This window comes from Chrysemys picta, chromosome 15 (assembly GCF_011386835.1).
Source record: "Chrysemys picta bellii isolate R12L10 chromosome 15, ASM1138683v2, whole genome shotgun sequence".
Lineage (NCBI taxonomy): Eukaryota > Metazoa > Chordata > Testudines > Emydidae > Chrysemys > Chrysemys picta.
Genome location: NC_088805.1, coordinates 25,054,941 through 25,082,425, shown reverse-complemented (window position 1 = coordinate 25,082,425; position 27,485 = coordinate 25,054,941). Strand labels below are relative to the sequence as shown.

The following is a 27,485-nucleotide window of genomic DNA, read 5'->3' as shown; positions in this document are numbered from 1 at the left end:
TGTGACGGCTGGAACAGGCCCAGCCCCAGCAGCTTAAATTGGCGAACTGTTTAAACCACTAAAGATATTTTGTTTAAACAGTTAACTTTTAACCATTTAACTAATAAGGACATGTCTAGCACTCTGCAAACCTGCTACAAACAGGAAAAATTAGCCAGCAGATATAAAAGAAATAGACAACAGTTTTAATTCACAAAATCCCCTCCCAAAATATAAACAATTTTTACATTTTTTTTACAATGTATAAACAGTTTCAAATAGCGATTTATGGCCCTATTTCAATAACTGCAGGTCTCTAGTAAGGCTAAACCCCCCCTATTTTATACACAATAGCTCACCACATTTCTAGAGAGACACACTGAACAGTCAGACCCCAAACAAAGCTGCATCAGCTTTTTCCACATTTAAATACACCTCCAGTTTAGTTTGGGATGCTGACTTGCCTATGCAAGGAAATCATGATACCTTTTTATGACGCTTTAGTCAGGCTCACTTTCTATATTAAAGATTATTTCTGTAAAATAACCTAAGGCATCTCTCACATACTCTATTCCCCCTTTGCCCTCTTACTTTTCAAAAAGAGTTTTCCACTGTACAAACTGACAATATAAATAATCATACAGCATTTGCCGACCAAATGAAATATGACCAGCACCAATTGGGTTTTTGGGTGTGTTGTCTAGCAGGACAGTAGTCTTGGAATTCTTTCCCCACTGGGGCTAGACACAGGCAGGCTGATTGCAGAGGGAAGTTGCAGAAAAAAAAAACAGTTGGAGAAAGTGATGAGACAGGAAAGGAATTTAAAAAAGGAAAAGAAAAAGTGGCTTGAAGGTGGGAGGTTTATGGCTATCCTGGTTCTATGGTGAATTCAAATGACAAAAGGAATACTGGAACATGAAGGGGCTATATACTCATGTGTCTTGAACTTCAGGTGTGCATATGAGGCGTTCATTCTGGATGATCAGGAACACTAGAGAGATTTTTTGTTTTTTTTTAAGCTACAGCATACCACGGTCACATACAAACCCCTTTACTTGCTCAAGTCAAGTACTCTACATATCTGCTGTAGTCCAATTGACTAATATAGTCTAAAAAGAAGCTTTTAAGAAAAATCAATTAAATACAATGGATAAAATTACCCAAGAGATAATAAATATTACAAAACACCCTAGCAAAACAGGCTGGTAAGCTGTCCTCCATTAGTAAATCAGTCTCTCCCACCAAATATGGACTTTCCTTTTGCTTCCGAGTCTTCCTAGAAAAAGGGAGTTCTGGAGAGGTCTGTGAGATAGGGATTATCTGTAGAAGGGAAATCTTGACAATTCACAATGTCACAGGTGGCCAGCGTTTGGCTACATCATCGTGCATAACTTCGGGGATCCACTGGCAATATGCAGACAGCAAGTCTGAAACAGAAAGATATGAATCATCAGTCCACAAGTCAAAAATAGCTAACAGCAGAAGAGGGTCTACTAGAAGGCAGGGCTCTAACAACTGGGGCAGTTTGATCACGCTTTCAAGAGAATCTGTAAAAGAATTAGACTCTGCTTACAGCCAGTGGGAAAAAATATATAGTAATGGAAGGCTAGATTCTTTCAATTTCTCTGTTGCACTGTGTCTTCCCAGGAAAGACTAAAGAAGAAACTCCTTTGCACACATTCATCCCAGAAGAAATCTCAGTGTTCAGGGCCACAAACTTGAGAGAGAACTTTTCTCCCTGAGAAAGGTACAGCTGAAGTGTTGGGGCATCTCTGCTTTTTTGTGACTAAGACAAATCATCATTAAATCCAAATTAAGGCCCTGATCCAACAGAGTACTTATACATGTGTGTAGTACCATTAACTTGGATGGGACTATTCCCAGGATTAAAGACAAGGGCTGGGGTTTAAGAGTGAACAGGAGTACATAGAGAGGTACAGGACTGGAAACCAGGAACTACTCAAAGCTCTCTCTGTGACCTTATACAGGCCACTAACCTTTGCCTCAGCTTCCCCACCTGTAAAAATGGGTGAAATACTTGTCTGACCGTTAACACTTTTAAAGTGTTTTAATGATCTAAAAGTATGAACAAGAATGCAAGAGTTATTGTTCAAGTTAATACTGGGAATCCTATTAGGAAAGGATTTTTTACTCCTTGCAGCATCTGGTATAAAGGTCAGATTATTTGGTATGCTTAATATTGTGAAAAATAAATTTAATTGGCACAGGAGTCTTCCTATAACATGGCCATTTTGTGACAGAGCTGCTACAAATCCTATTTACAAATCCAGACAAATATATTACAAAAAAAACAAAAACAAAAAACAAAAACTCAAAAAACAAAAAAACCCTTTTCAAATATTCATTTCCAGAGGATGACAGTTTATGAACTCCCATAACTCTTCCAGTCCTACTGGAAGACCAAAATCACAACACAAACTACCCTAATGAGAAAAGCACTGAAAATGATTGCTCTTTTCTCTGGTAGGGTATTGTCTGTTCCTTTAGTTAAAGTTCGAAAGACCAGCTCTGCTTGAAATCAGGTAAGAACCCTATGCTGGAATGGTTAATCGCCACCACCCAGCAAACTAAACACTTACACTTGGGATTTTTTTTCCATGCAGCCAGCAAAGCATCATGACTATCAGCATTTTCTGAAACAAGAGCCTTCAGCAAGATTTCTGTCCGGGGCTGAAGCCTGAGTGAATTCCAAAATGAAAGGGGATCAAATATAGATGTGATATATAGATATGTTAATTTATTTAACTATATTATGGCTGCATCTCTACTTTAGTGCTTGCAGTCTAGTGTTCTGCATTTGTTTTATAACAATACTGATTAGAGGTTAGATGTAGACATAAAACATGTAACCCATGACTAAAGGGACAGTCCCAACTTGAAATCTACCACTGTTGTATGCAGGGTTGCTGTAGCCATGTTGGTCCTAGGATATTAGAGAGACAAGGTGGGTGAGGCAATATCTTTTATTGGACAAACTGTTGGTGAAAGGGATACAAACTTTCGAGCTACACAGAGCTCTTCTTTGGGTCCGGAACAGGTACTCAGAATGTCACAGCTAAATACAAGATTGAACAGGGAGTTTAACTTAAGTAGTTAGCACATATTCAAGGTGAAGAAGGCTGTTAACACCCCTGTAGTCATAGGATAAAAGTCATAGGGGTGAGTGGGTTCCAGATTGTTGGAATGAGTCATAAATCCAGTGTTTTTATTTAGACTATGATTTTTAGTATCTAGCAAAGTTATGAATAAAGAACAGGAGTACTTGTGGCACCTTAGAGACTAACAAATTTATTAGAGCATAAGCTTTCATGGACTACAGCCCACTTCTTCGGAAGCATATGCATCCGAAGAAGTGGGCTGTAGTCCACGAAAGCTTATGCTCTAATAAATTTGTTAGTCTCTAAGGTGCCACAAGTACTCCTGTTCTTTTTGCGGATACAGACTAACACGGCTGCTACTCTGAAAAGTTATGAATGTAAGCTCCCAGGTTCATCGTTTGAAAATATGCAGGTTTCCTTTGAGAATGAGGTCTGATAGGTCAGATATAGAGTGATTGCTCTGTGAAAAGTGTTTGCCCACAGGTAATAGGGTGTTTCTGTCTTATCTTTTTCCTGTGTGAGCTCATTTGAGAGTGTTGCGATAGTAGTTATGGGGGGCATTTAGTGCACTGGATGAGATACACCACATGTTGTGATAGGCATGTGTAGGTGGATGCATCTTGAAAGGTGTGTTGTGTGTGAGGGTGTTGATCATTGATAGGGCCCTATCAATGAACTTCACGGTCCATTTTGGTCAATTTCACAGTCATAGGATTTTAAAAAAAATAAATTTAATGATTTCAGCTATTTAAATCTGAAATTTCACGGTGTTGTAATTATAGTGGTCCTGATCCAAAAGGAGCTGTGGGTGGGGTTGCAAAGTTATTGCAGGGCGAGTTGCTTTTACTTCAGTGGTGCTGCCTTCAGAGCTGGGCAGCTGTAGAGCTGCGCTGCTGGCTCGGAGCCCAGCTCTGAAGGCAGAGCCGCCGCCAGCAGCAGCGCAGAAGTAAGGATGGCCTGGTATGGTATTGCCACCCTTACTTCTGCACTACTGCCTGCAGAGCTGGGCCCTCAGTCAGCAGCCGCCGCTCTCTGGCTGCCCACCTCTGAAGGCAGCGCAGAAGTAAGGGTGGCAATACTGTGATCCCCCCCACAAAATAACCTTGCAACTTCCTTTTGGTTCAGGACCCCCAATTTGAGAAATGCTGGTCTCCCCCGTGAAATATGTATAGTATAGGGTAAAAGCACACAAAAGACCAGATTTCACGGTCCATGACACGTTTTTCACGGAAATTAATTTGGTAGGGCCCTAATTACTGTACTGCTACAATGTCATGCCACAAAGGGCAAAACCTCTTTGGAACGTCTATTTTGTTAGACGACTCAAAATGGTGTAGCTGGCTAAACTGTGAAGAAAATTAAATACAGACTCCCAGGGACTGATCCTGCAAATAGTTACACACAAGTAATTTTACTGGCACCAATAATCACACTGAAGCCAGAGTATCTACTCATATGTGTAAGTCTTTACAGGATCCTTACAGTTCACCAGTTTCGCTTGATAAAGGCCACTGGCCTTAGGTTTGCTAAGACAATTTTCCTTCTCTCTCCGCTTAACAATTGAGGTAAATATCTTTGTACTCTTCCCAGTTTGGAAGTCCCTCTCTTTTAAGAAGGCTCAAGGGACTAACACCACTGCTGGGTGGCATGACAACTGTTTAGTCGATTGTTTTAACAACTTACTTGGACCATGTCTTCAGCATTGTGAGCGGACTGGACAGCAAACAACGCTTATAAGAGCCCAGCTGTTTAACAATCTAAAATAAATATTTGCATTTGTTAGACACTTGCCATAAAGTAAGAGGATGCTCTAAAATGTAAGGGGAAACCATGCAAGTTGTAATACACTTACCTTTCCTTCCAGTAAAAATTTGGCAAAGTATTTGTAGCGATCGATACCCTCTGGGTAATCTACCTCCACTGCTGGAAGCTGCCAGCCTACTCGATCTGGAAAGACAGGTCATATTAGGTCTTCTATTTAATTCTCAACGTGGATTTTTCCATCAGTGTAAGATTGCAGAGCACAAAGAGACTTTGCAGGCATTTAGAGAAATGCACAGCTAGTAACAATGACATTAGAAGTCCTCCAGTATAGGACAGGATGTGACACACATCACAGCAATACCAGTGCCTAGAGGTTAGTATGCTAGCAGCTCTATGCTAACTCTGGAGAACCCAGTGGAGATACATAAGCCATCTCAAGGCATGTATAACATTCATGATTAGCAGGGTTCAGTCCTTTTGGACATAAAGAGTTTTTATTCCATGGCCTTACAGCCAGTAGGGCAACACAGAGCAGTTTTTTGGGGAATGTAATATGCATCAGAGCTACATTCCAACATGCAATGCTTCAAGAAACTTACAGAAAACACTTGGTCTGTGGCATCTTATTCTGCCTGTTTCAGGGCAATAAAATGGAGGAGGATTTTCCAAAGGTTTCCCAAAGTGACAGTACGGAGGTAGCAGGACTGGGATCCATTCAGATTCAACGGCCGAAACACCTTCAGAATAGAAACACATACTACAAAATGAAGCATCTTTGCCTTCAGAACAATCTGTTCAGTACTGTTTACGCAGGGGTAATGTTCAGTGAAACTCGCACTCACTGGAGGTGAGCTCCTCAGACGGGTTGCCTCAGGGTCCATTTGAAAGTATCCCCATGGATTCCAGCACAGTTTTGTTTGACCTAGAGTCAAAGGAGAGCGGAGAGGGACTCTAAGCCCTCGTTTCAGAGCCCAAGCCTCATTCTCCTGCCCCGCACCATTTTGTTGGGTGGGAGGGGAGGCACAATCTGACTTGATCAAGCCCATTTCTCTTTGGCTGCTCTCTGGAAAGCAGCTGCCAGCCATGGGGCTCTAGCTCCTCTTTTGACCACCTGGCTCCTTTGAAAGTCTTTCTCCCTGCTTAGGGCAGTCAATTGGGGGTGGGAGGAGAACCACCCAAGCGGTCGGAGAGAATGCAACGTACATCTGGATGTCGTTTTCCTAAGCCAATCCAACTCTGCACCTAGGAAGGGAAAGACCACAAGGAGCCAGAGAGGGGTGGTCTAGGATATTGTGAAACAAGGAGGAAATCAGCAGCAACTTCCATGGCTGCCTTGGGGAGGCCCAGAGCCACCAAGGGCTGGCCGCTCTGGAGGCTGTTTCCAGCTGGACAGGGCTCCTCGGTCCTGGAGATACGTCAATGAGAAGTTAGACACTGCCATCTCCTGATTCCCACGCTCCTGGCCAGCACCAAAGGGCAGGTGGGACTTGTGCTGTGATCAAGTGAAACACTCTTCTGATTCCATAGCGAACTGCTGGACAGATCTGAAGAGGGAGGAGCTGAGCAATCTTACCTTTCATGTACATTTGAGTAGTTTCAACAATTTCTTGATACACCACAAACTCTGGGAGTTGTTTGAAGAGGACAGAATTCGGGTGGATAAAGACAGGGTCATCCAGCAGAGGAGTCTTAAAGAAAGCACAAAGGACTCAACATGAACGGTAGCATGAAAGGAGACTGTGATGATTAGCAATCCAGTTCCTGGAGAGCACCTAGTTTAAATCCTTCACCAATGTTCTCTAAGCGATGGAGATTTTTGGTTACACCCTGGTTTTCTGCATCACCTTCCTTCTAGGGACCTCACAGTGCTTCGCAAGTCGCCATTCATTCTGCTTCCCAAATTTTTGATGAGACACCATAGAAAGTAATCACCCCAGTCTAGGAGTGGGGTATCTGCAGCATGGAAGAGTTAACTTCCTATAGCGACACTGGAGCAGGGCTGGGAACAGAGCCCCAATCCTGCGTTTGGGCCACTGGACCATGCTCCGCATAGAACTCTTATTTCTAGATCACAGAGTTACAGGAGGAGGGTGATGGTCAAACTGAGCCATGCCACTCATCTTTACCTTGTAGGCATTTTTCCATTTCTCATCCAGAAGTTCCTCCGCCTGGATCCTTCGGGCAATATGATCCCCTAGCCCCGCCAACACTATCTGTCTCAAATAGGTCACCTGGGTCTCTGTGGGAGGCTTCATTTTTGGATCAACGAAGAGGCCAGCATCGGGGCAGACTGAATTCACTGAGGAAGAGCAAGAGTGTTAAGATTCTCAAAGTTAGAAAGAAAAGAGGATCCCAGTTAATTTACCACTACCTGAAGATAGGTAACCACTGGCTTCCTCTCTAAAGCCATGGATATTTGCCACGGAGACTTAGCCTCTAGTTAAATTGGGTTTACAAAAAATACCCCTGTGGTGAGCCACAGAGCATGGGCTACGCTGCTGGCAGCATAAAAGGCTGCACTGTGCTGAGCAGAGAAAGCCCAAGCCTGCAACTGAGTTATCTGCTGCTAAATTTTTACCTGCTGTCGTCAGCTGCCCCCGTAAGCGCCTGATTTCCACCATCGCTTTGTATCGCAGCCCATTTGCTTCACAGAATTTAGGAGTACACCCTGCATACTCACAGGCCCCCACAGCTCCTGGAAGAGAATCTTTATTCAGCAGGGAAAGAACAAAGAGCTTTAACAAAAAAGCCAACTGGCTTCCCAAAGGTGAAACTGATTAGGCAGCAGAACATTTTCCCCCAGCGGGATAGTGAATCCCATATTTGTATCTATTCAGGTTTGCTCATTGGCTGGAACCAGCCTGGAGGATGCACCGATGAACATAAGACAGAACACCATCCTCCAGTGGCAAGAGATGGACTACAGGACTCAACTTCTGTGAACAGCAAGTAGCCCTCCTTATACAGCATTTCCCTTTGCTACGGCACTATGAATCCTTTAGCTTTGTATATCCGATTACGTTGATTGAAATTAAACACCTCCCCGCAAGAAACAGTATGTTCAAGTCACTGGCAAGAGATACCTAACATCACCATGAGGTCTCCTAGTTTTTGAAAAGGCCCTTGTCCAGCCCAGATCCTTCGCATCTGTATAACTCTTGCTTTCTTCCCCTTGAGCTTCTCCGTCTCTTCTTCACTTACAGCTGGTCTAAACCAAAAGCACAATCAATACACTCTAAAGCTTTCTAGCAAGCACCATCGGCCATGTCAAAACAGCTTTGTATTTTCCCTTCCAGTAACACTAAACACCAGACAGACTGATAGAAAATTGGTAGTAAAAAGCTTGTCTAAAACTGGAAGATAAAAAGAAAACCCGGGAAATCAGTCGGTTCATTATCTCAGGCTGATCCAAAAGAGATAAAACTGGGTGACTAGGAGAAGAAAGTGCTGCCCCAACACTCCAGTGGTTGTTCTACCACATGGGAGAATGGACCGGGAATTCCAAGCCTGGTACGCCATCCCCAGGAGTATTAAGAGGCTACAACAAAGGATATGGGACATTGCTGCTGGTGGAGCCGGTACTGCAGCCTATCAGAGAGGTGTATGTCTGAACAGGGTGTTGAGGAAGTCATGGGACTAGAGACTCAGACTCACCACCATGCCCCTGCCTATATATGGACCCAATTCCCCATCCAGCAAGTGAGACTGAACGGGAAAACACAACTCCGAGTGAGAGGTTTTAAAAAGCTAAACAGTTAGTGCTGGGGATCAGACAGACAGCACGCTGGTCATGTTTAACAGAATATCCTGCCTCTACTCTGATCTCCCCTATAGCTTTCCAACTTCAGGCTACTGGCAGAATGACCACTGATGTCAGCTATACATGGGTTGCATTGTCTTCTGTTATCTGTAACTCTTCCGCAGTGCAATCACAAGACAAATGTTAGAAATGGGGAGAAAAGGGCTCTAGGGATCTACAAGGCTATAGTTTTAATTAATGCCACCAAGCACAGAATACAGAGGTCAGTCAATGATACTTCACTGCCACCTTCATGCTTAGCTCTACAGGCACTAGTTTCATGGGGTAATCATTAGAGATGCTGTATATAAGGGGATAAAACAAATATTTCCCTGTCCAGCTTGTCTCTCCAGCTTTGGCTGGTATTCCAGAAAGCAATACCTAGGCACACTTTAAATGGTCTCTGGTGCTAAGGGAACCTATTTTTACTCCAGCTTAAGCCACTCACCTCTCAAACTCCTCAAAGAGCTCTCGAACGGTCATTGCCGACACTATGGTAATGGCATACGGCAGGCAGTCGTGCTGTTTACTTAAAGCAAGCATCTTAGCGTAGCGTGGGGCCACAGGAAAGGACGCCATGGTCACGCCCAAGGGACTAATTGGACAGCTCAGCTTTGCTATCTGCAGATCTTTCAGCCTGGAAGAGGCGGAAACCGAGTCATGTGATAACAGCATTTTCCCCCTTTCACACAAGCTTTTTCTATAGACTTTGAGTCGCCAGCTGTTTACTGCACACTTGCACTTTTCTCTCTCTGATTGCATATGTGACTTTAGTAGCGATGAAAGACTCCAAATTCAGCCTGAATGCCGCTCTTCCCAACACTGCTTCCGCCCTGCCCTGGAGGGACCACCTCCAAATGTCATTCTCAGTCCTGGGACTCTCCGGGTGTGAGCAAGTGTGGGAACGGCAGCAGGAGTTAGGCTGAAAAAACAATTCATTTCACAGAACAAGAATCACATGGTGACAGTTTCTGGTCCCTAGAAGCCTGGGCTGCATTTGAAACAGTCACTACGGGCTGATTTACCCAAATTCACAGCAAAGGGATGGCATTGGTTTTAATTCACCCCTTTTGTTATTTCATAGCAAGTCCGCGTGCGAACCCTCATTTCAGAATAAAAGTGTCCAATTTTGATGCAGCTGAAATTGATATTTTTACTGATTTAGGTGAATATCAAAACAGGGCACTTATTCCAGAGTAAGAGTGGCCACGCAGAAGCTCGTGGCAAAACAACAAGAGGGGTGAATTAAAACCTGCAAGCGTGTGGGGTAGCCAAGGGGAGCTATTGGGTCCCCTTGTCTCACCTTTATATTTATCGGCACAAATATTACAAGGCCTGGAAAAGCCTCTGAACGTTATTAACCAAGATTTCAGTGGTGCATGAAATGTTCCCCATCTGTACTGTGCTTCAAGAGCTGTCTCGATTCAAGGTGCAGTAGAAATCCAAGGAAGGAGGAGCAAAACCCAAGCCATTAAAGTCTGAATCAGTCTCAGTTTGGCTGGTTTAAAACACCAGATTATTACAGACCAGGAAGTGCAAAGGATTCTGGGAAGCAGCCCGGCTGACAAACCTGCTACAGCATTGATACCAAGGGGAGACTGTCAGAGAACTGGCACAGAAGGGAGACCGGCAAAGCTCCGTCTCACTATCACGTAAAAGACGATGTAGGAAAAACACCCCACTTGTTGCTGCTTCCAGCCCCTGCTATAATCCTCAGTAAGTCATGGCTGTGAAAAAACTTGTGGGAGACCTCAGGCACCCTACCTTCCTGTCTTGGGTGGCTCCTGCAGGGCTCCAAGCGCTATCAGTAGCTCTTCAGCAGCTGCAAGTGCCTCTGTTGGAGGCGGGGTTGGAAAAGGGAAGTTGATCACCTAGGAACGCAGGAAGAAATGAATGTTTAACTGACACTGAACAGAGTTCGGCTGTCGTTCATCTGAGACAAGTCCTCTTTGGTTCCAAAAGGCAACAGAGGCAATATATTTAGGAGAACTCCCCAGCACAAAGAGAGACAGACAGACACCTGGAAGGGAGTGGCTAGAGCACGCGATTAGGAGTCTGGAATCCAGGGTTTTAGTCTCGTCTGTGACTGAATCAAAGTATGGCCTTAGACAAGCCTCTTGAAAGCCTTTTCAGAAGTGCTGAGTAAAGGACTGGCTCCAGGCACCAGCGAAGGAAGCAGGTGCTTGGGGCAGCCAATAGGAAGGGGCGGCACTTCCAGATCTTTGGTGGCAATTCGGCGGCGGGCCCTTCACTCCCTCTCCAGCAGCAGCTCAATCTTTTTTTTTTTTCTTTGCCGCCTAGGGCGGCAAAAAAGCTGGAGCCAACCCAGAACTCCCAATTTAAGGCAACAAGAGTCTGGGGAGGACTCAGAGTAGGAGCCCTCTGAAAAATAAGCCCTTAGCCTGGGTGTTTCAGAGTACCCCTCTGTAAAATGGAGATATTGCCCCTCATAGGGAAGTTGAGAGGCTTAGAGGACACCTGTGAAGTTAACATACACAAACAATGGACATGTAGGCTTTATTGCTCCTTTTGTATGAACATAACCTCAGGTCTTTTAAGGAACAATAGATTTCATTATTTTATTGGCCCCATTTTGTAAAATCCCAGGTCTGTGCTTTGCTGGCTGTTTTCATGAGACTGTTGATGAAAACGCACGGCGCTCGCACAAGTGGAGATGAAGCTGTGAAGCCCATTGAGGTCTGATGCAATGCATTGCAAGATCAGAGCCGAATACAAACCAAGCCCTGGGACTACAACATAGCACCTCCCTCCCCCCCATCTCTGATACAAGGCACAACGTATCCTCACACCAAACAGGCAGCGGTACAGCAATTTATGCTTATTTCTGGCTCCCAGAAGATACTGAAAGAGTGCTAGAACGTAAAGCCGGCTTTTCGGCTCACCTTTTCAATGTTTAACGCTTTCATCTGTAGAATCAAGTCTTCCACAGGTCGCCTTGTAATTTCCGGAGGAGAAAATTTCTCAAAGTCACTGAAAACTGCAGATGAATAGAGCCTAATGAAAGAGAAACGTTGGTTAGAGACGGATATGATATCTGAACCCAAAACATATACGTCACAGAGATGAAAACAAAAGCAAATAAAGTTTTTTTTGTTTTTAACATCGCTTTGGATGAAAAAAAAAAAAAAGTGAATTTTTAAAGGTTTAATCTTCAGATTTTAAAGCATCTTAACCACATTTACATCTAAAATACCACACAAGAGAGATCAATTCATCTTCATGCATAAAGCATTAAGACAGCGTCATTAAATGGGAACTTGACATAGACTGTGTTCACAGATGTTTCTAAAATGACAATGGTACAAATTAAGCCAGCACAAGCGCAGCTCAGTGTCTCTGTCCCTCATTGCCCTGCATTTTCATCCACTAGATGAGGTCTCGCAGTCAACGTATTGTACTAGGTAGCTTGTGGAAACGATCACGCTACATCTATTTCAGTTAAATAAAACCTACCAGAACTGCTCACTATGCTGTGATAAAAGGTTAAGGCAAGCTAGTGGGCTAGCTGAGCGGCGAATGCTCTGCAGTGCCACACCAGTCATTCCGGTCTAGTTCCTCCCACTGAAGTCTCATTCCTTGATCCAGAGGCAGCTAGCAATGCTGCAGTTAGGAAATCATGACTTCTTCTCAAAACTCTAGCTGGCTCTAGAGTCCCATCCAGATCTCCTTTGTTGCAAAAACAGCGGTCAGACAAGGGATTTTCAGGAAGGCATCCAGGAGTTAATATCCTGCAATCCTTTCCCTCTTTGCTAACATTATCTAGGGGTTCTCTTTGGGCTGGGCAGTTCCATTTGGATCATTTTAACTGTTCCGTATTTTGGCTGTTTTACCAAATGGTGCTTCAGTGCCTTGTGAGAGGTGCATTCTAAACAAGTGAAGGGCATGAAACGAGACCCAGAGGAGCTGTCCGATACACAGTGGCAAGTGTTGGTATTTTCCTTTCATTTGGCTGCCCAACAAACAGAGAATGGTTTTCAGACCCTGACCCCTCCTTTGCGAGAAGCCTACGGAGAGGGAACTGGCTAACCTGTAACAGTGCCCTGGCTCCGTGCGGCCAGCTCGTCCTGCCCGCTGGTTTGCAGATGCTTGAGACGTCCAGGTGACTCTGAAAGACGAAACCCCAGTAACTTTGTCATAGAAGCGTTTCTTGACTTTCCCGCAGTCAACCACGTATTTAATGCTGGGGATAGTGAGAGATGTCTCAGCCACGTTGGTTGCGACAACACACAGTCTTGTTCCAAGAGGAGGAGGTCGGAACACCTGTAGCAAACACAGTTTGGCAGATGAACCGCATTGCCCGTAAAACAAGTTAGTGAAGTCAACTCAGATAAGCTGGAACAGGGGTGGCCAACCTAAGCCTGAGAAGGAGCCAGAATTTACCAAGGTACATTGCCAAAGAGACACAGTAATATGTCAGCAGCCCCCCATCCGCTCCCCCCGGCTCCCAGCGCCTCCCACCCACTGGCAGCCCCGATCAGCACCTCCCTCTCCCTCCCGATCAGCTGTTTTGTGGCATGCAGGAGGCTCTGAGGGGAGGGGGAGAAGTGAGGGCATGGCAGGCTCAGAGGAGGGGGGCGGGAAGGGTTGGAGTGGGGACAGGGCCTGGGGCAGAGCCAGGGGTTGAGCAGTGAGCACCCCCCGGCACATTGGAAAGTTGGCGCCTGTAGCTCCAGCCCCGGAGTCGGTGTCTATACAAGGAGCCGCATATTAACTTCTGAAGAGCTGCATGTGGCTCCAGAGCCACAGGTTGGCCACCCCGAGCTAGAAAGACAGAAGCGATCACAATGAGAGTGGCCTCACAACGTGTGTCCTGGTGTGCGAATTGAACACACAGGTCAGCAGAGGCCTGTTTTCTCCCCTACCTGAATCTCTCGCTGGTCTGCCCACTGGAGGCTATTTCAAGATGCTAATTTTAGCACACAAGCCAAGAGCTGTTACATACATTCTAAAGTCAGGTACTGAGAAGAGTCACTTATTCCCGTGCAAATAATCCTTTACCTTGGCTTGCTTTTCTGGTGCTAGTAAAGAGTAGAGTGGGAGCACGTAGAGTGGAAGGGAAGAATTGGACTTTTCACCTGTAGAGAAACAAAATGGCATTCTTAAAAACATGGCAAGCAAACACTAGGCATTTCATTCCCAACAGCGTCCTGACAAACTAAACTTTTATACACATTTCAACCTGAAAAAAGTCAGATTTTGTAAATCACTTCTTTTAAAATTGCCATCAGAAACCCTGCAATGAGAAACCCACGCTTTATAAATAATGGTTTACACTACACATCCTAAAGTGCTAACACACCAGTTTGGAACCAAAGCAAAGAGGACAGGTGCCAGTAACTGTTTCACATATTGGTAAGTGAGGTTTGTTTTACATATGTGATTTTCATTTCAAAGTATCAAACCTTCTTCTAGTCCATCATCCCCCAAATCTAGGTCAATGTCAGAGCCCACAGCATCCTCATCATCATCCATTTCAGCTTCTCTGTCCTCATCACCTTCGTCCACTGGCAAAACGGAGTAACTGTTCAGATCGATTTTGGGTAATGGCTAGAAGCGAGAAAAAGGGGAACCATTAAAAGCCTTTCTAGATTTAATATTAGCAGTTGTGCAAAAGGCCATTAAAAGCTTTTAGAAGCCGGTAATAAATGCAACTCTAGGGTCTCAATCCTGAACTTCCATTGATCTCAAGATGCATGGGGGATTGGGCCTTAAATGGTTTCATCCGTAACTGAGGGGAATCAGGAAAGACAAGCCAGTTAAATGTTTTTAAGGACGTGTTGTGTAGAAATGATGTTTTGTACATCAGGTTTCTCCCTTCCCCACAACCCTCCTTCAGGCAATTTTACCAATCAGCGTCTAAAATCAGAGAGCAAGATTTTAATAATTTAATGACAATAAAGTTCACATCACTTATACGGTCAGCAGCAAAACACCAGTTTTCCTCACAAAGGAATCCTGAACCCACGAAGTCCAGAGTTCCTTCCATTAAAGTGCTAATTTATTAGTGCTTAATAGTGGAAATCCATCTCCCCTCCTTGTAATGCCCAGGGGTGCATTAAGCCCTCTCCCTCAACCAACCACTTGATGCAGCAGTTACAAATCTAGATCAAAGTGGGATGGAATTCTTTACTTAAGGGACAGCCACACAATTGCAAGTTGCTTATAAATCAGACCGAAGTATTTTAAAAAAAAAAAATCTGCTTAAAACATTCTGTTTTCCTGAGCTATACACAAACGAAAGCCAAAACTGAACTTTCTTTTCAGGTCAACAGGGGTAACCTAGATTCCTGCTCTTTTGCAACAATTATCCACTGACACGAGTGCCGGTTCCATTCACATTTAAAAGATATTACCATAGTTTTCTTCTGTTTGGATTTCTTAAATTTCCTGGTTTCTTCGACTGATTCTTCCTTCTCTTCATCTCCTATGAAGAAGCATGTGGGATTCTCAGAGTGCTGAAAGATGACTCTGCAGAGCAGAGCTTAACATTGCTCTAAAGAGCTCATCATTCAAGATATCAAAGCAAAAAATAGCTAGTGACCAAGTGGTTGAGGGGGCCTCGGGCATTTTTGTTATGTTAGCGAATCACAGTACATCAGTGGCAGATTGCTCTGAAGTGGTGCATTTTGAGGAGGACTCCGAAGCAGAGGATTAGCTTTCTGCAACAGGAGAGGATGTGAAAGTGATCTTCCATTTTAGGAAACTGCACCATTCCTTGCAAGCTCCTGTAATCAATGCAAGGCTGAAACAGTGGCGAAATGCAACAGACCCCAGGGGATTTAAGGAGGACAAATCACACACAACACAGAAAGATCTGTTTTCTCAAAGCTGAAGCTGAGTCATCAGGAGGTCTCTCCCCAAGTTTATTTCTGGAACACTCATTGCTTAAAACCTTAAAAGTAAACTCGCATCTCCATACGATGTAACAGTTAAAAGTTAGCAGCCCTTTAGTCCCTGGAGTTACCTTCAGTTTTATTTTTATGGAATGGAAAGGCTTTTCTTAGTCTTCTACAGAGCGAGTTTACTTCTGCTTGGCCTGTTAAGAACACCAAAATCCCTCCTGCAACAGAAGACAGATAGTTTCAAAAAGGAAATCACAGAACTAGTGCTCACTCTTCAGAGAGGACAACGTCAAATATATCCCAACTGTGGAATATAACGCGTGACCCACTTCACAATTCCTTACTAACACATGTGAGAAATCATGCAGAATACCACAGCATATTTAAGTATAGGCTTATTCTCCAACATCCCTTGCAAGGAATAAAGTACAGGAGACAGTGCTGCTGGTTTTTATGGGTTTTGTTGTTGTTTTTTTTAATAAATTTTTTTTAGTCCACTTAGACCCTTCTGGCAAACATTTTAAGTGTAAAGAATTTGAGATGCTGAAGAGTTCTCTGCAGCAGTCTTACCTGCGGGTAACATTCGGTGGATTTTACAGACTTTTCTAAAACATTCCCCATTGTAGTCATCTACTGGAGTCCTCTTATTAAAATGAACAGTCACAGGGAATTGCCTTGCATCTACCTAGAAAGGAATCCAACAGGAAACGAGCCTCATTTTACGATTACAGCAGAAGCGGGTTTTACGTACTGTGGTTCAGGGGGAATCAGAAAGCTCATTAAAAGCCTTGACAATGTGTCCTTTCACACAGTTAAACAGATATTTCACCACACTCCATAGAATTGGCTTATGCATTTGTTTTAAATAGCCCAGGTTCTTGTAAACCATTCTATTTCTTCTCTGTATTTAAGCTCATTTTTACTGTTTTGACCCTCTGAAAATGAGTGCAGCAAATCATCTTAAAAAAATAAAGAGAATGAGAATACATGGGAGATAACCCAGTCCAGCATTGCTTTGGTAAGTGTTCTAGCTGAAGCCCCAGTGTCTAGCATATTGTTAATTTGAGACCCTGAAGACCGGAAGCTCACTACAACCAATTTGTTTGGCTTTTGCCCTAGGGTATAACAGTATTTTTCATACTACAAAGACCTTTCCAATGAAACTTTACGTTCAATCAACCAGAATTACCACTTTGAATGGAGACCTCTCTTTCCAGTATAACTTTCTAAACAATCAAGGGCTTAAGATTCCTTATATCTAGCTTGCTACCCACAGAAAACTAGCTGTAACATTTAGTGCAACCAACAGAAAAATCGCAAACATCTTGTACTCCTACTAAACACAAACGGCACTAAATTAACATTAAAGAGACTTCAGACTTCAAAGCAAGAATGAAGGTGCTAATCTGGCCTCACGGTGCCTTTCACCTTCAGTGCATTGGCAATATCAGCACAGCTCTGAATACTAAGTTAACTGCTTCAGCAGAGCCAACATTTTGTAGGTTACCAAAAATAGCAGGCATTTCTCCAGCCCTTACCACACAAACTGATGACAAGTCAGTAGCATCAGAGACTCAAGAGAGCTACTTAGAATCCAAAAGGCTTTTTAAAAATTATTGTCAAAATTTGAGGGATTCCACTCTATGAAAAGTAGAACTCCACTTGGATCATTTTCTAAACTGGAACCGTCGGTGTTTTGAGACCACTTTCTTCAGTGGGAGCTGGAATTCTTAGCAAGAGAAGCCGTAAAATACATAGTTCAAAAGAAATTACAAGCAGGACAATTGTCTGCAGCGCCATTGCTGAAATGACTAAATGCTGGCTGAGAGGACGGTAAATAACAGGCAGCAAAAGGAAAAATGCCTCTGTAAGGATCCAGATTTATAGAGGAAACCCGAGTCAGACCCCATTCATATTACAGCCCTGGCAGCAGACCTCACTAGGATCAACGTTACCTGTATAGCTGGAGGAACAGCAGGAAAGAGTTTCTGGTTATCAGTGAAGTCTTCAACACGAAGGGTGGCAGACATAATGATTAGCTTCATAGGCTGCCCTTTCTGTGGAAATGCAAATATGCAGCGTTATGCTGCAATCTGGCCACTTGTAATCAGTTATGTAGCACGAGACACATGCATGTGCGCTGCTGTAACAGATACCAAATATAAGCCGCTGCCCCAAAGCCCCCACAGTTTGAAGGCACAAAGTACAATATAAGGCCATAGGACAGTACAAAGAGAGGGCCAAATACTATGGTCCTTAGACAGACAAAAATCCTATTGGCAATCCTGACTCTGCCACAGACTCACCAAGAGGCCAGCCTTAAGCAAGGCACTGAACCTCCCGCTGCATGTCTGCACAGGTACAATGAAAACAAACACCTAGGAATTGTCATGCTAAATTAGCCAAGAGGTCCACTTACTCCAGCATCCCTGTCTCCAACAGTGGCCAGTACCAGATATTTCAAGGTACATAAGAACATAAGAATGGCCATACTGGGCCAGATCAAAGGTCCATCTAGCCTACTATCCCATCTTCTGACAGTGGCCAAAGCCAGCTGCCCCAGTGGGAATGAACAGAACAGGTAATCATCAAGTGATCCGTCCCATTGCCCATTCCCAGCTTCTGGCAAACAGAAGCTAGGGACACCATGCCGCCCCATCCTGGCTAATAGCCATTGATGGACCTATCCTCCATGAACTTATCTAGTTCTTTTTTGAACCTTGTAATAGTCTAGGCCTTCACAACATCCTCTGGCAAGGAGTTCCACAGGTTGACTGTGCAGTGTGTGAAAAAAATATTTCCTTTCGTTTTTTTTAAACCTGCTGCCTATTAATTTCATTTGGTGACGCCTAGTTCTTGAGTTATGAGAAGAAGTAAATAACACTTCCTTATTTACTTTCTCCACACGAGTCATGATTTTATAGACCTCTGTCATATCCTCCCTTAGTCGTCTCTTTTCCAAGATGAAAAGTCCCAGTCTTATTAGTCTCTCCTCACATGGCAGCCGTTCCACACCCCTAATCATTTTTGTTTTCCTTTTCTGAATCTTTTCCACTATATCTTTTTTGAGATGGGGTGACCACATCTGCACACAGTATTCAAGATGTGGGCGTACCATGGATTTAGATAGAGGCAATATGATATTTTCTGTCTTATTATCTATCCCTTTCCTAATGATTCCCAACATTCTGTTCGCTTTTTTGACTGCCGCTGCACATTGAGTAGATTCTGTCAGAGAACTATCCACAATGACTCCAAGGTCTCTTTCTTGAGCGGTAACAGCTAATTTAGACCCCATCATTTTATATGTATAGTTGGGATTGTTTTCCAATGTGCATTACTTTGCATTTATCAGCATTGAATTTCATCTGACATTTTGTTGCCCAGTCACCCAGTTTTGTGAGATCCTTTTGTAGCCCTTCGCAGTCTGCTTGGAACTTAACTATCTTGAGTAATTTTGTATCATCTGCAAATTTTGTCACCTCACTGTTTACCCCTTTTTCCAGATCGTTTATGAATATGTTGAATAGGATCGGTCCCAGTACAGACCCCTAGGGGACACCACTATTTACCTCTATTCATTCTGAAAATTGACTATTTATGCCTACCCTTTGTTTCCTATCTTTTAACCAGTAACCAATCCATGAGAGGACCTTCCCTCTTATCCCATGAGAGCTTACTTTGCTTAAGCAAGGTGAAGGACCTTGTCAAAGGCTTTCTGAAAATCTAAGTACACTATATCCACTGGATTCCCCTTGTCCGCATGCTTGTTGACTGCCTCAAAGAATATTAGTATATTAGTGAGGCATGATTTCCCTTTACAAAAACCATGGTGCAAGGTAGGTGTAAGATTCCCCTGGGGGAAGTCTTTTCCTAATCGTTCTCTTATATCTTGAAGGAGGAGGGTTTGACATCCAAATGTAATGGTGAATGTCCTCACTTTCTGAATAAATGTCTAATTTTAAATCCCCCCCCAGTTCTTGGACTTGATGTCTTGTGGCAGTGAGTTATGCAGGTTAAATGGGTACTGTGTAATAATTTGTTTCCTTTTTATCAGTGTTTAAGTGTTTTACCCGTCAGTTTCATGGATCATCCCCCCCAGTTCTTGTGATATAAGAAAAGACAAAAGGGGCTCTTATCTACCTTTTCTTTGCTATTCTTTATTTAATTTAGCTTCCTCATATACCTTTTTATTCATCTCATCTCCAAGCAGGAGTCCTAATTTTTCCACTCTCTCCTTTCCATGCATTTAATCATTTCGGTTACCCATTTTTGGCCCATATCTGCTCCCACTAAGAAGCGCAACCACCTCTGCTTTTCTTACCTTTCCACGAAGGGGCACGATGCGAGATAGGAGGCCAATCAGGATATCTGTGTACACACTTCTTTCATGGGCTTCATCAATAATGATCACTTTGTACTTCAAAAGCAAGAAGTCCTAGAAATAAAGAGGGAAGCTGAGTCATCTCATCACATCAAGTCAAACCTCAATCGGGTCTCTCTCTATATTAAGGTTGGGTTTGTCATTACGTCGAATCTATCTAGGTTTATATGACCCTCCCATTACTGTCTTATCTGAGCACATCACAATCTTTCGTGTACTGAAATGGATGGTCTTAAAATTGGTTGTGCCTCATGGGGGTAGAGGAAGGTCTGGTGGTCCAAATTAGGGATCATTTGTCCTCCTAACACCTCTGTGAGGTAGGAAAGTGTTATTATCCCCATTTTACAGATGGGAAATGAAAGCACAGTCTTAGTCTAGCCATAGTTCACCATCTAAGTGACTTGCCCAAGGTTACATAGGAAACCAGAGGCAGAACAGGGGCTTGAACCCAGGTTTCCCAAGATGTAGACTGGTGTCCTAATCCCTGGACCATTCTCAGTCTGGAGAATGTGATGAAGAAATCCCAACACCTATTCCTATGAAGGTCAATACAGCAGCTGAAACAAGAATTGTACCTCCAACAAGCATAAAAAGAATAATCATAGACACCTAGTCACCAAAAATACAACTTAACTGCTGAAAGGGGTTTTGTTTTAGGAAGGAACGCTTGCACTCATGGCAAGTCCTAGCAGGAATGCGTGGAATTTCTCTAGAGACATTAAATGCCTTCTGTTTTTTCATTGCAGAAGATAATTTACCTTCTGAATTTCTTTCAATAGCACACCATCCGTCATGAACTTAATTTTGGTTTCATCTGTAACGTTTCCTTCATAACGTATTTGATATGAAACTACCCTGTAGAGAAAATACATCAGTATTACACAAACAAAGCCACACACTTAAAAAAAAAAAAAAAAAGCATTATAGACCAAATGTAAAAAGCTGGGAAAGGAAGGAAAGTCAGAGTTCAGGTTAGAACGCTGTCTTCAGCCCATTTCAGCTACGACTTGGTACCACAGCATGAGGTGCATGGAAGATCACAGATTGCTTGAGTCTCCACTTCCCAGACTCCAGCACATGCAGAATTCTACTGTCCTATACAGGAACCTTTCCCTCTAAGAAAGCGGGATACAGAATAGCTTTATTTTCAACTAGCCCATTGTTATGGCACACCTGCTCTCCCCTACACACAGCACAGCCACGTCTCCTTCCCCACCTCCTCAACAATCCACTGACTCTCCAATGGGAACTATGAGGACTTGTTAACACCAAGACCACCATCGGTTTTTCTAGGGAGCAGCAGAGCCGAGTTCATTGAAAACTTCCTACGGTTCCTCTCAGGAAAGGCCAGCAGAACAGGCTGCAGTTAATCCGACCCCAAGATAACATCCCTCCAACCTCTCCCACGCAGCAGAAGATTTATACTAAGGGGAGGCCGAGTTCTGTTGTTTTTGACTTTCCTGGTTAGCCCCTGATCTTTTGGCCCTTACCTGTGTGAAAGATTCATTTCCTTAGCGACCCGATGAGACATAGACACTGCGGCTACACGCCGAGGCTCTGTGATTCCAATGATGCCATCGGAACTAGGACAGAGGAGAAAAGCTTTTTACAGACAAACCTAGGAAAGAGGACAAGAGGAATTCCTCCGGGTGGGTTTTGGGCTTGTAATACCACACATGCAGGTTCTCCTTTATTGTTGGGAGGACCAGGTAATCCCTACCAAACTGGCTCCTTTGGGGAAGAAGCCTGGGCTGGAGAGGGAATATTGCAGAAGCGGAATGTTTATTGCAATGGAATGAGACTGAACTGCGGAAGGCAGGCAGCATCTAAACTGCGCTGCCTAAACCTGTAAAAGGGACGGTAGCACCGGACAAGCTGCAGATGGTTTTTCACTACATAGAATGGTGTTTATTTCAATTTTGCAAGGAACATGTGGAGTGTCTTGGAGAGATGAACCCACCAGCTTTCCCCCTTAGATAACCTACCTTCACGGTGAGTGACAAGTACTACAGCCCTACTGTGAAAAATAAAAGTGATGTTTAAAACAAGGTAGCAGTTTAAAAAGCTCTAAAATAAATAATCTCGAGGGATTTTTGTGCAAACTAAGGACTGCCCACAGATTTTTCCTCCTTCAAGTTCATTTCACCTCCATCTGAGGTAGGCACTATTGCTGCTCATAGAGGTAACAGCACTAACACAGGAGTCTTAAGCAGAGACAAAATTCCAAAACCAGAAAGGGATGGAACTTAACTAAAAAAAAATATATATATTCTCATCACTTTTCAGTATAAAAGAACAGAATCCTACCTGGCATAGCCTGCTTCATACAGAAACTGAGGCACTTGAGTGGTTTTACCACTCCCAGTTTCTCCGCATATGATGACAACAGGATTCTCGTTAATAGCTTCCATGATAACTTGTTCTTCAGCGAGGATAGGAAGCTTTAGTCTCGCTTCCTATTGAAAACAAAATAGAAACTTTATTTTCAGTTTGTGTGTCTTGATCCCTCTTTCTGCTTGGCTTCTGAATGGGTCAAGCTCAGTAAAAAAAAAAAAAGCTGTATGAAAAGTCTAAAAGATTCAACCCATCATGGATTTTCCATTCCAAAAGTCATGAATGATACTTACACATACAGTCCAATACATGTAGGAGCAGAAGCGGCTATAGACCCCTCATATCTAGGATATTTTGGTAACACACTGCCCTCCTCATGGCTTGAAAAGTTATAAAATGTAGAGTAAAACACTGCCAGGCCAACCAAGAACTAGGATCAGCAAAATATTTCTTCCTGACTTCTCAAAAGGTAGTTGGTTACTCAAGCATGAAACTAAACCAGTGCTCTGATTTATTAAATTCCATATAGTCATCTAAGATTCACTTGAGTTGAACAACATTTCAAATGGAAACTCATTCCATAACTCACTATCATATATCTGCTCAGTGATAAGTGGACTCTTTCAAATTTCTGCAGAATTAAATCTATCTGAAACTACATTTAGCATAATGGAGAATAAAACCCAGTTTAACAATTAAGATTTTCAGTTCATTACACCAAAGAGTTTAAGATATCAGATCATTAATAAGTTACATTTTTAGAATTAGTGACAAATACATATGTTTTGAAACAAAACTGAAAGTCGTTTGCTTCTTTATTCACTTGACAAGCTCAAAGCCCAAAGTTGCGCAATAGCTGGTATCAGTAACACTTAAAGCAATGCTGGGAATGCACTCTGCACTGTTTGCAGTGCTTTCAATGTTACTGACTGATGCAGGTGAATCCCACAAATCTCCACTTAAGTATTTGCCAAGAATTAGTCTGATGGAGAGTGTCACTCCGATTCCTTGAAGAACATTTATTGTGACGAATCACTAACAAAGACTGACCTGTATCTCAGGTGACCTGTCCACTGGGATGAAAACTGCAGGCTTGGAAGATGGCTTATGAAAAGCTTTTTGAAGAGCTGGCGTGCTAGGAAGAGCCTGATCGCTATTCAATGGCTTCTTAATGCATTCTTCCACCTTTCCAAAGTTAAAGTTGTCAGTGGCTGTCTTTTCAATTGCTTCTTTATGCTCTTCCTCTTCATCCTCATCAGAACTATCAGAGGATTCAGGCTTCTTTTCAGCCTCCAGTTCCATATCTAGTCTGCGCCTTTTTTTATTTGCACCACTGATGCTACTAATCTTCTCCGGACACGTGGTGCCTGCTTCTTGTACTGTCCTAAAACAGAATATTTACACATTATGGGCATTTCCCCCCAATATAGCTAGCGTTTTCACACTTCAGATCCTCGCCCCCCCAAAAGGAAACCATCTCAAAGAACATGAGGCTGTAATAAGTCTCATTTTCTTTCTACCTCACCATAACTACCAAATTATTTTGACTTTAAATAATTTACAAATCTATCAAGTAATATTTATAGTAAATTAGGTGAAGAAACCATTTAAAGCAAAAAAAGGAATCTATGTGCAACACAGAGACTGAGAAGGCAAGAATATGCCTGATTCGCAACAGCAGCAATAGATGGAAGTTTACCGTTTGGTCTGGTACATGCGTTCTCCAATACCCAACTTGGAAGTGGTGTACAGAAGTTTCATTTCAGCCTCAGAAGCCTGGACCTCATTTAACTTACTTAGCAATTCAGCTCGCTACAGAAAAAATATATATAATCACTGTTAGAACTGCTGTACCAGCAAAAAAAATTCACTTCAAGTTCTATCTTACTCAGCTACCAAAATCAACTGGAGTTTAGCTTGAGTAAGGACTAGGGGACAGAGCCATACTCTATTTGCATGCTGGGGAAAACCATGATAAGTTAGAGAGACACACTATGGAGGTGTTGCTAGTGATCCCATGAGTAAGGCTGGTCAAGGATCATCATCCTACTTATTTCTCTACATTTTAATTGATGGAATTTTGTCTCATTTTGGTACAATAGGGGTATTGGAGCCTTTCATTTTGATACTCATCTTGAAAAAGGTAACATATGCCCAATGCTTTTTATTTATAAATAACGTTTTTCACCTTCAAAATACTTCGCAAATATTAGCCAATCCTCATAATACATCTTCTAAGAATCATCACTATTTAACTGATGCTCAAAGTGGTTAAGTGACTTGCCCAAAGCAGGACTAGACCCCAGAAGTCCAAGGCTCCCAGACCTGCACTCCTGCCCTCTCACTGCATTCTGATGTCAGTGGTAGGACTCTACTCAAACTTTGTCCATAGCCGCACACTGTACCAACAGTCCCCGGGTAGCTGTATACTTTTACCAAAAAAAAGCAGCAGTTAAATAGTGAACGCTGTTTCAATTTAAACTGGCAGCAGGCTTCAGTGTCAACCTCCCACTGAAATGCATGCGGCAGTCTACACAGTTCTTGACACTGCACTGGGTCACAATAAGGTGTCTAGACACACCTCTGCTCCCCCAAGCTGGTGATAGGCAGATGCTATAAAATGATTCTAAGGATAAAATCCTTGCTTATATTCCCAGGGAAGCCACTCTGGAATCCTATTGACAACAGCCCTGTTTAAACAGTTTTCTTTAGCATTGCCTCAACCATAGCAAGGCAGAGCCTTATGACCGAGATGCAACCTACCTGATTTTTCTTCTCTTTCTGCTCTAAAACTTTCTGCAAGATTTTCCTCTGTCTTTTGCTCAGGGGCTTCTTCTCTCGTTGCGTGTCACAAGCTACTTTTTTCGTCTTTGTCTTTTTAGCTGGCAGGACCAGGGCATTACTTTCATCCACTCCTTTCAGCTTTGCCTCATCTGAAAGTGTCGGTTTTGGTCAGTCACAGGCCCTAGATGGCTTATTTTTAACAGGCTTATTGCAAAGCTCGCTGCTTTTAAATAAAATGGCAATAGCAACAATTATATTATTGACAAAGCCAATAGGATGGCTGTGTAGGGAAACAATGCTCCTCTCCTTACGGTTGCTTTCATGATCCAATCCGTCTTTTCTTGTTTTTGAGTAATACCACTGTGAAAAAGGCTAAGTTTTCATAATCAGAACATTGTCCCAAATAATCCTCCCTTGGGAAGTGAGCACTACCCCTATTTTCATAATGAAGAAAGGGGTACACACAAGCTAGGTGACTTGTCCAAGCCCACACACCAAGTTAGCAGCACTCAAAAGCTCCACCACGTGGGTCTAAAACCGGCCTTGACTTTGATCTGAACTTATTGTCACCTCTTGGTGCTGCTAAAAGGTAAGTAACCCTGAATTTATCGATAGGCTTGTATCTGAGATTAGGGCAGGTACAGCACAAGCAAATGCAGTGCAAGTTTCCCCATACTGTCAATGACAATGTACCTCAAAACCATGACAGCTGAAGGTGAGGGGCAATTCAACCTTTTTCTTCAAAAAAAAAAAAAAAAAAAAAAAAAAAGAGACATTAGGGCTCAGCAGGAGTAACTTTTAGTGTGCAAAGGGGTCACCCATTCAGGAAGGAGAGTGAGCGTACAAGGGGGTGTGAGCGTGCAAGGGACACCCACTCAGGAAGGGGTGAGTGTGCAAAGGAGTTACCTATTCGGGAGGGGCTGAGTGTGCAGTGGGGGCGCCCATTCCGACCCCTCTCCCCCCGGGGCGGTCATACTGCGCCGGACTCACCTCCCAGCTCCAGCTGCACAGGCTCTGGGGCGGGCGGCTGCAGCCCCCCGGGGCTCCCCGGCAGCCGCGCCTTCCAGTTGTGCCTCTTGCGAGCTTTGCCCATGGCGGGGGCGGGCGGGCAGCGCCAGGAGCAGGGACCCTGCCCGAGACGGGAAAGGGGCCGCCGGTCGGGCTGGCACCCACGTGCGGCACCAGAAACAAACACTTCCGGGGTCGCAGCCCCAGATCGCGCGAGAACTGCAGGGTCAGGTGGTCGGGGGCGGGGCGAGAGAAAGGCGGACGGAATGATGCGGGGGGCGGGGCGTAGATGGAGTGACACAGAGCAGGAGAGGGAAGGAGATAGAGGGGAGGGATGGAGGGAGAGAGGAGGGGAGTGGGCGAAGGGGCAGAGGAAAGGCTGCAATGCAGAGTCTGGCTTTCCTCTCCTTTGTGTGTGCAGAGCAGACCAGTTGCACCTTTCTATTGCCCATAAACTCAGCAAACCAGCACTGGCGGTTTCACCTCTCAGATAAAATACAGCTGCAAGGAAAGTGTGTGTGTGTGTGTGTGTGTGTGCGCGCGTGTGTGTGTGTGTGTGTGTGTGTGTGTGTGTGTGTTTATTGCCAATAGCAACATGAGATTAGAATGCATGCAATGCAACTAATTGGCGCCCTCAGGTTCCTCACAAATGGCCAGCTCAGTATAGCATTTTGGAATCGTAAATATGCGTGTGAGTAGCCCCATGGGTTGCAGTGGAACTTAAGCAAAGTTTATCCATCTTGGAAGGATGAAGGGCGGAGTTGACTGTGCTAGTAGATGAAAGAATTGTTACTCAAAGTCATGCAAAGTAGCTGTTTCTTCAAGATGTGTTGTCCTGTCCACATAGATTCCACTTAGTGTGCACACCATGCACATGAGATTTGATTCCATTGGGGTTTTCATCAACAGAAGTTGGTCTAATAAAAGATATTACCTCACCCACCTTGTCTCTCTAATATCCTGGGACCAACGGCTACACAACCACACTGCAAACTACAAATCATATGTATACAATAACACTGAACTGCAATCATTTCTAGTATGGAAGCAAACTGGCATAATACCCCTCCATGCTAGGCACTGTACAAACACAAGGCATCCCTTGCCTGGATGATCTAAGTGTAAAACAAGGGACCACAGATGGATACAAATGGGGACAGCAAGATACCAGGGGGACGAAACTGTTAATGCTGAAAAGTAAGCAAACGTCCTACTTCTCACATGTACCTATGCCTCATTGCCAACCCCAAGTGTTCAAAAATCACAAGTCGGGCACCTCCAAAAATAATGAGATTTTATTTAAAAAAAAAATTGGGGTTCTTTTTATTTGGTTTCTGTTTTTTTAAGCTTTATGGTGCATGGTCACATTTTCAAGCTTTTCTCCACAATCATGAGGACTAGAAATTGGATGTTTTTGTTTAGAAGGTGATATTCTCACCTAATCACACGCT

At 43.5% G+C, this 27,485-nt stretch overlaps 1 protein-coding gene across 1 annotated transcript; it reads right to left on the bottom strand.

The window, feature by feature from the left end:
- Positions 1–164: 164 nt before the first annotated feature.
- Positions 165–26,247, bottom strand: DHX37 (DEAH-box helicase 37). Its single transcript, XM_005299575.5, has 27 exons — positions 26,017–26,247; positions 25,006–25,175; positions 23,942–24,054; positions 23,293–23,626; positions 22,216–22,364; positions 21,399–21,491; positions 20,667–20,763; positions 19,849–19,962; positions 17,480–17,581; positions 16,095–16,209; positions 15,647–15,742; positions 15,036–15,106; positions 14,085–14,229; positions 13,681–13,757; positions 12,710–12,942; positions 11,565–11,676; positions 10,426–10,532; positions 9,110–9,298; positions 7,946–8,070; positions 7,441–7,557; positions 6,989–7,161; positions 6,436–6,550; positions 5,462–5,599; positions 4,951–5,045; positions 4,782–4,855; positions 2,580–2,677; positions 165–1,406 (listed from the first exon to the last, which is right to left on the bottom strand). The coding sequence occupies exons 1-27, from the start codon at positions 26,117–26,119 to the stop codon at positions 1,324–1,326; spliced, it is 3,438 nt and encodes a 1,145-aa protein (XP_005299632.2). The 5' UTR covers positions 26,120–26,247; the 3' UTR covers positions 165–1,323.
- Positions 26,248–27,485: the final 1,238 nt, after the last annotated feature.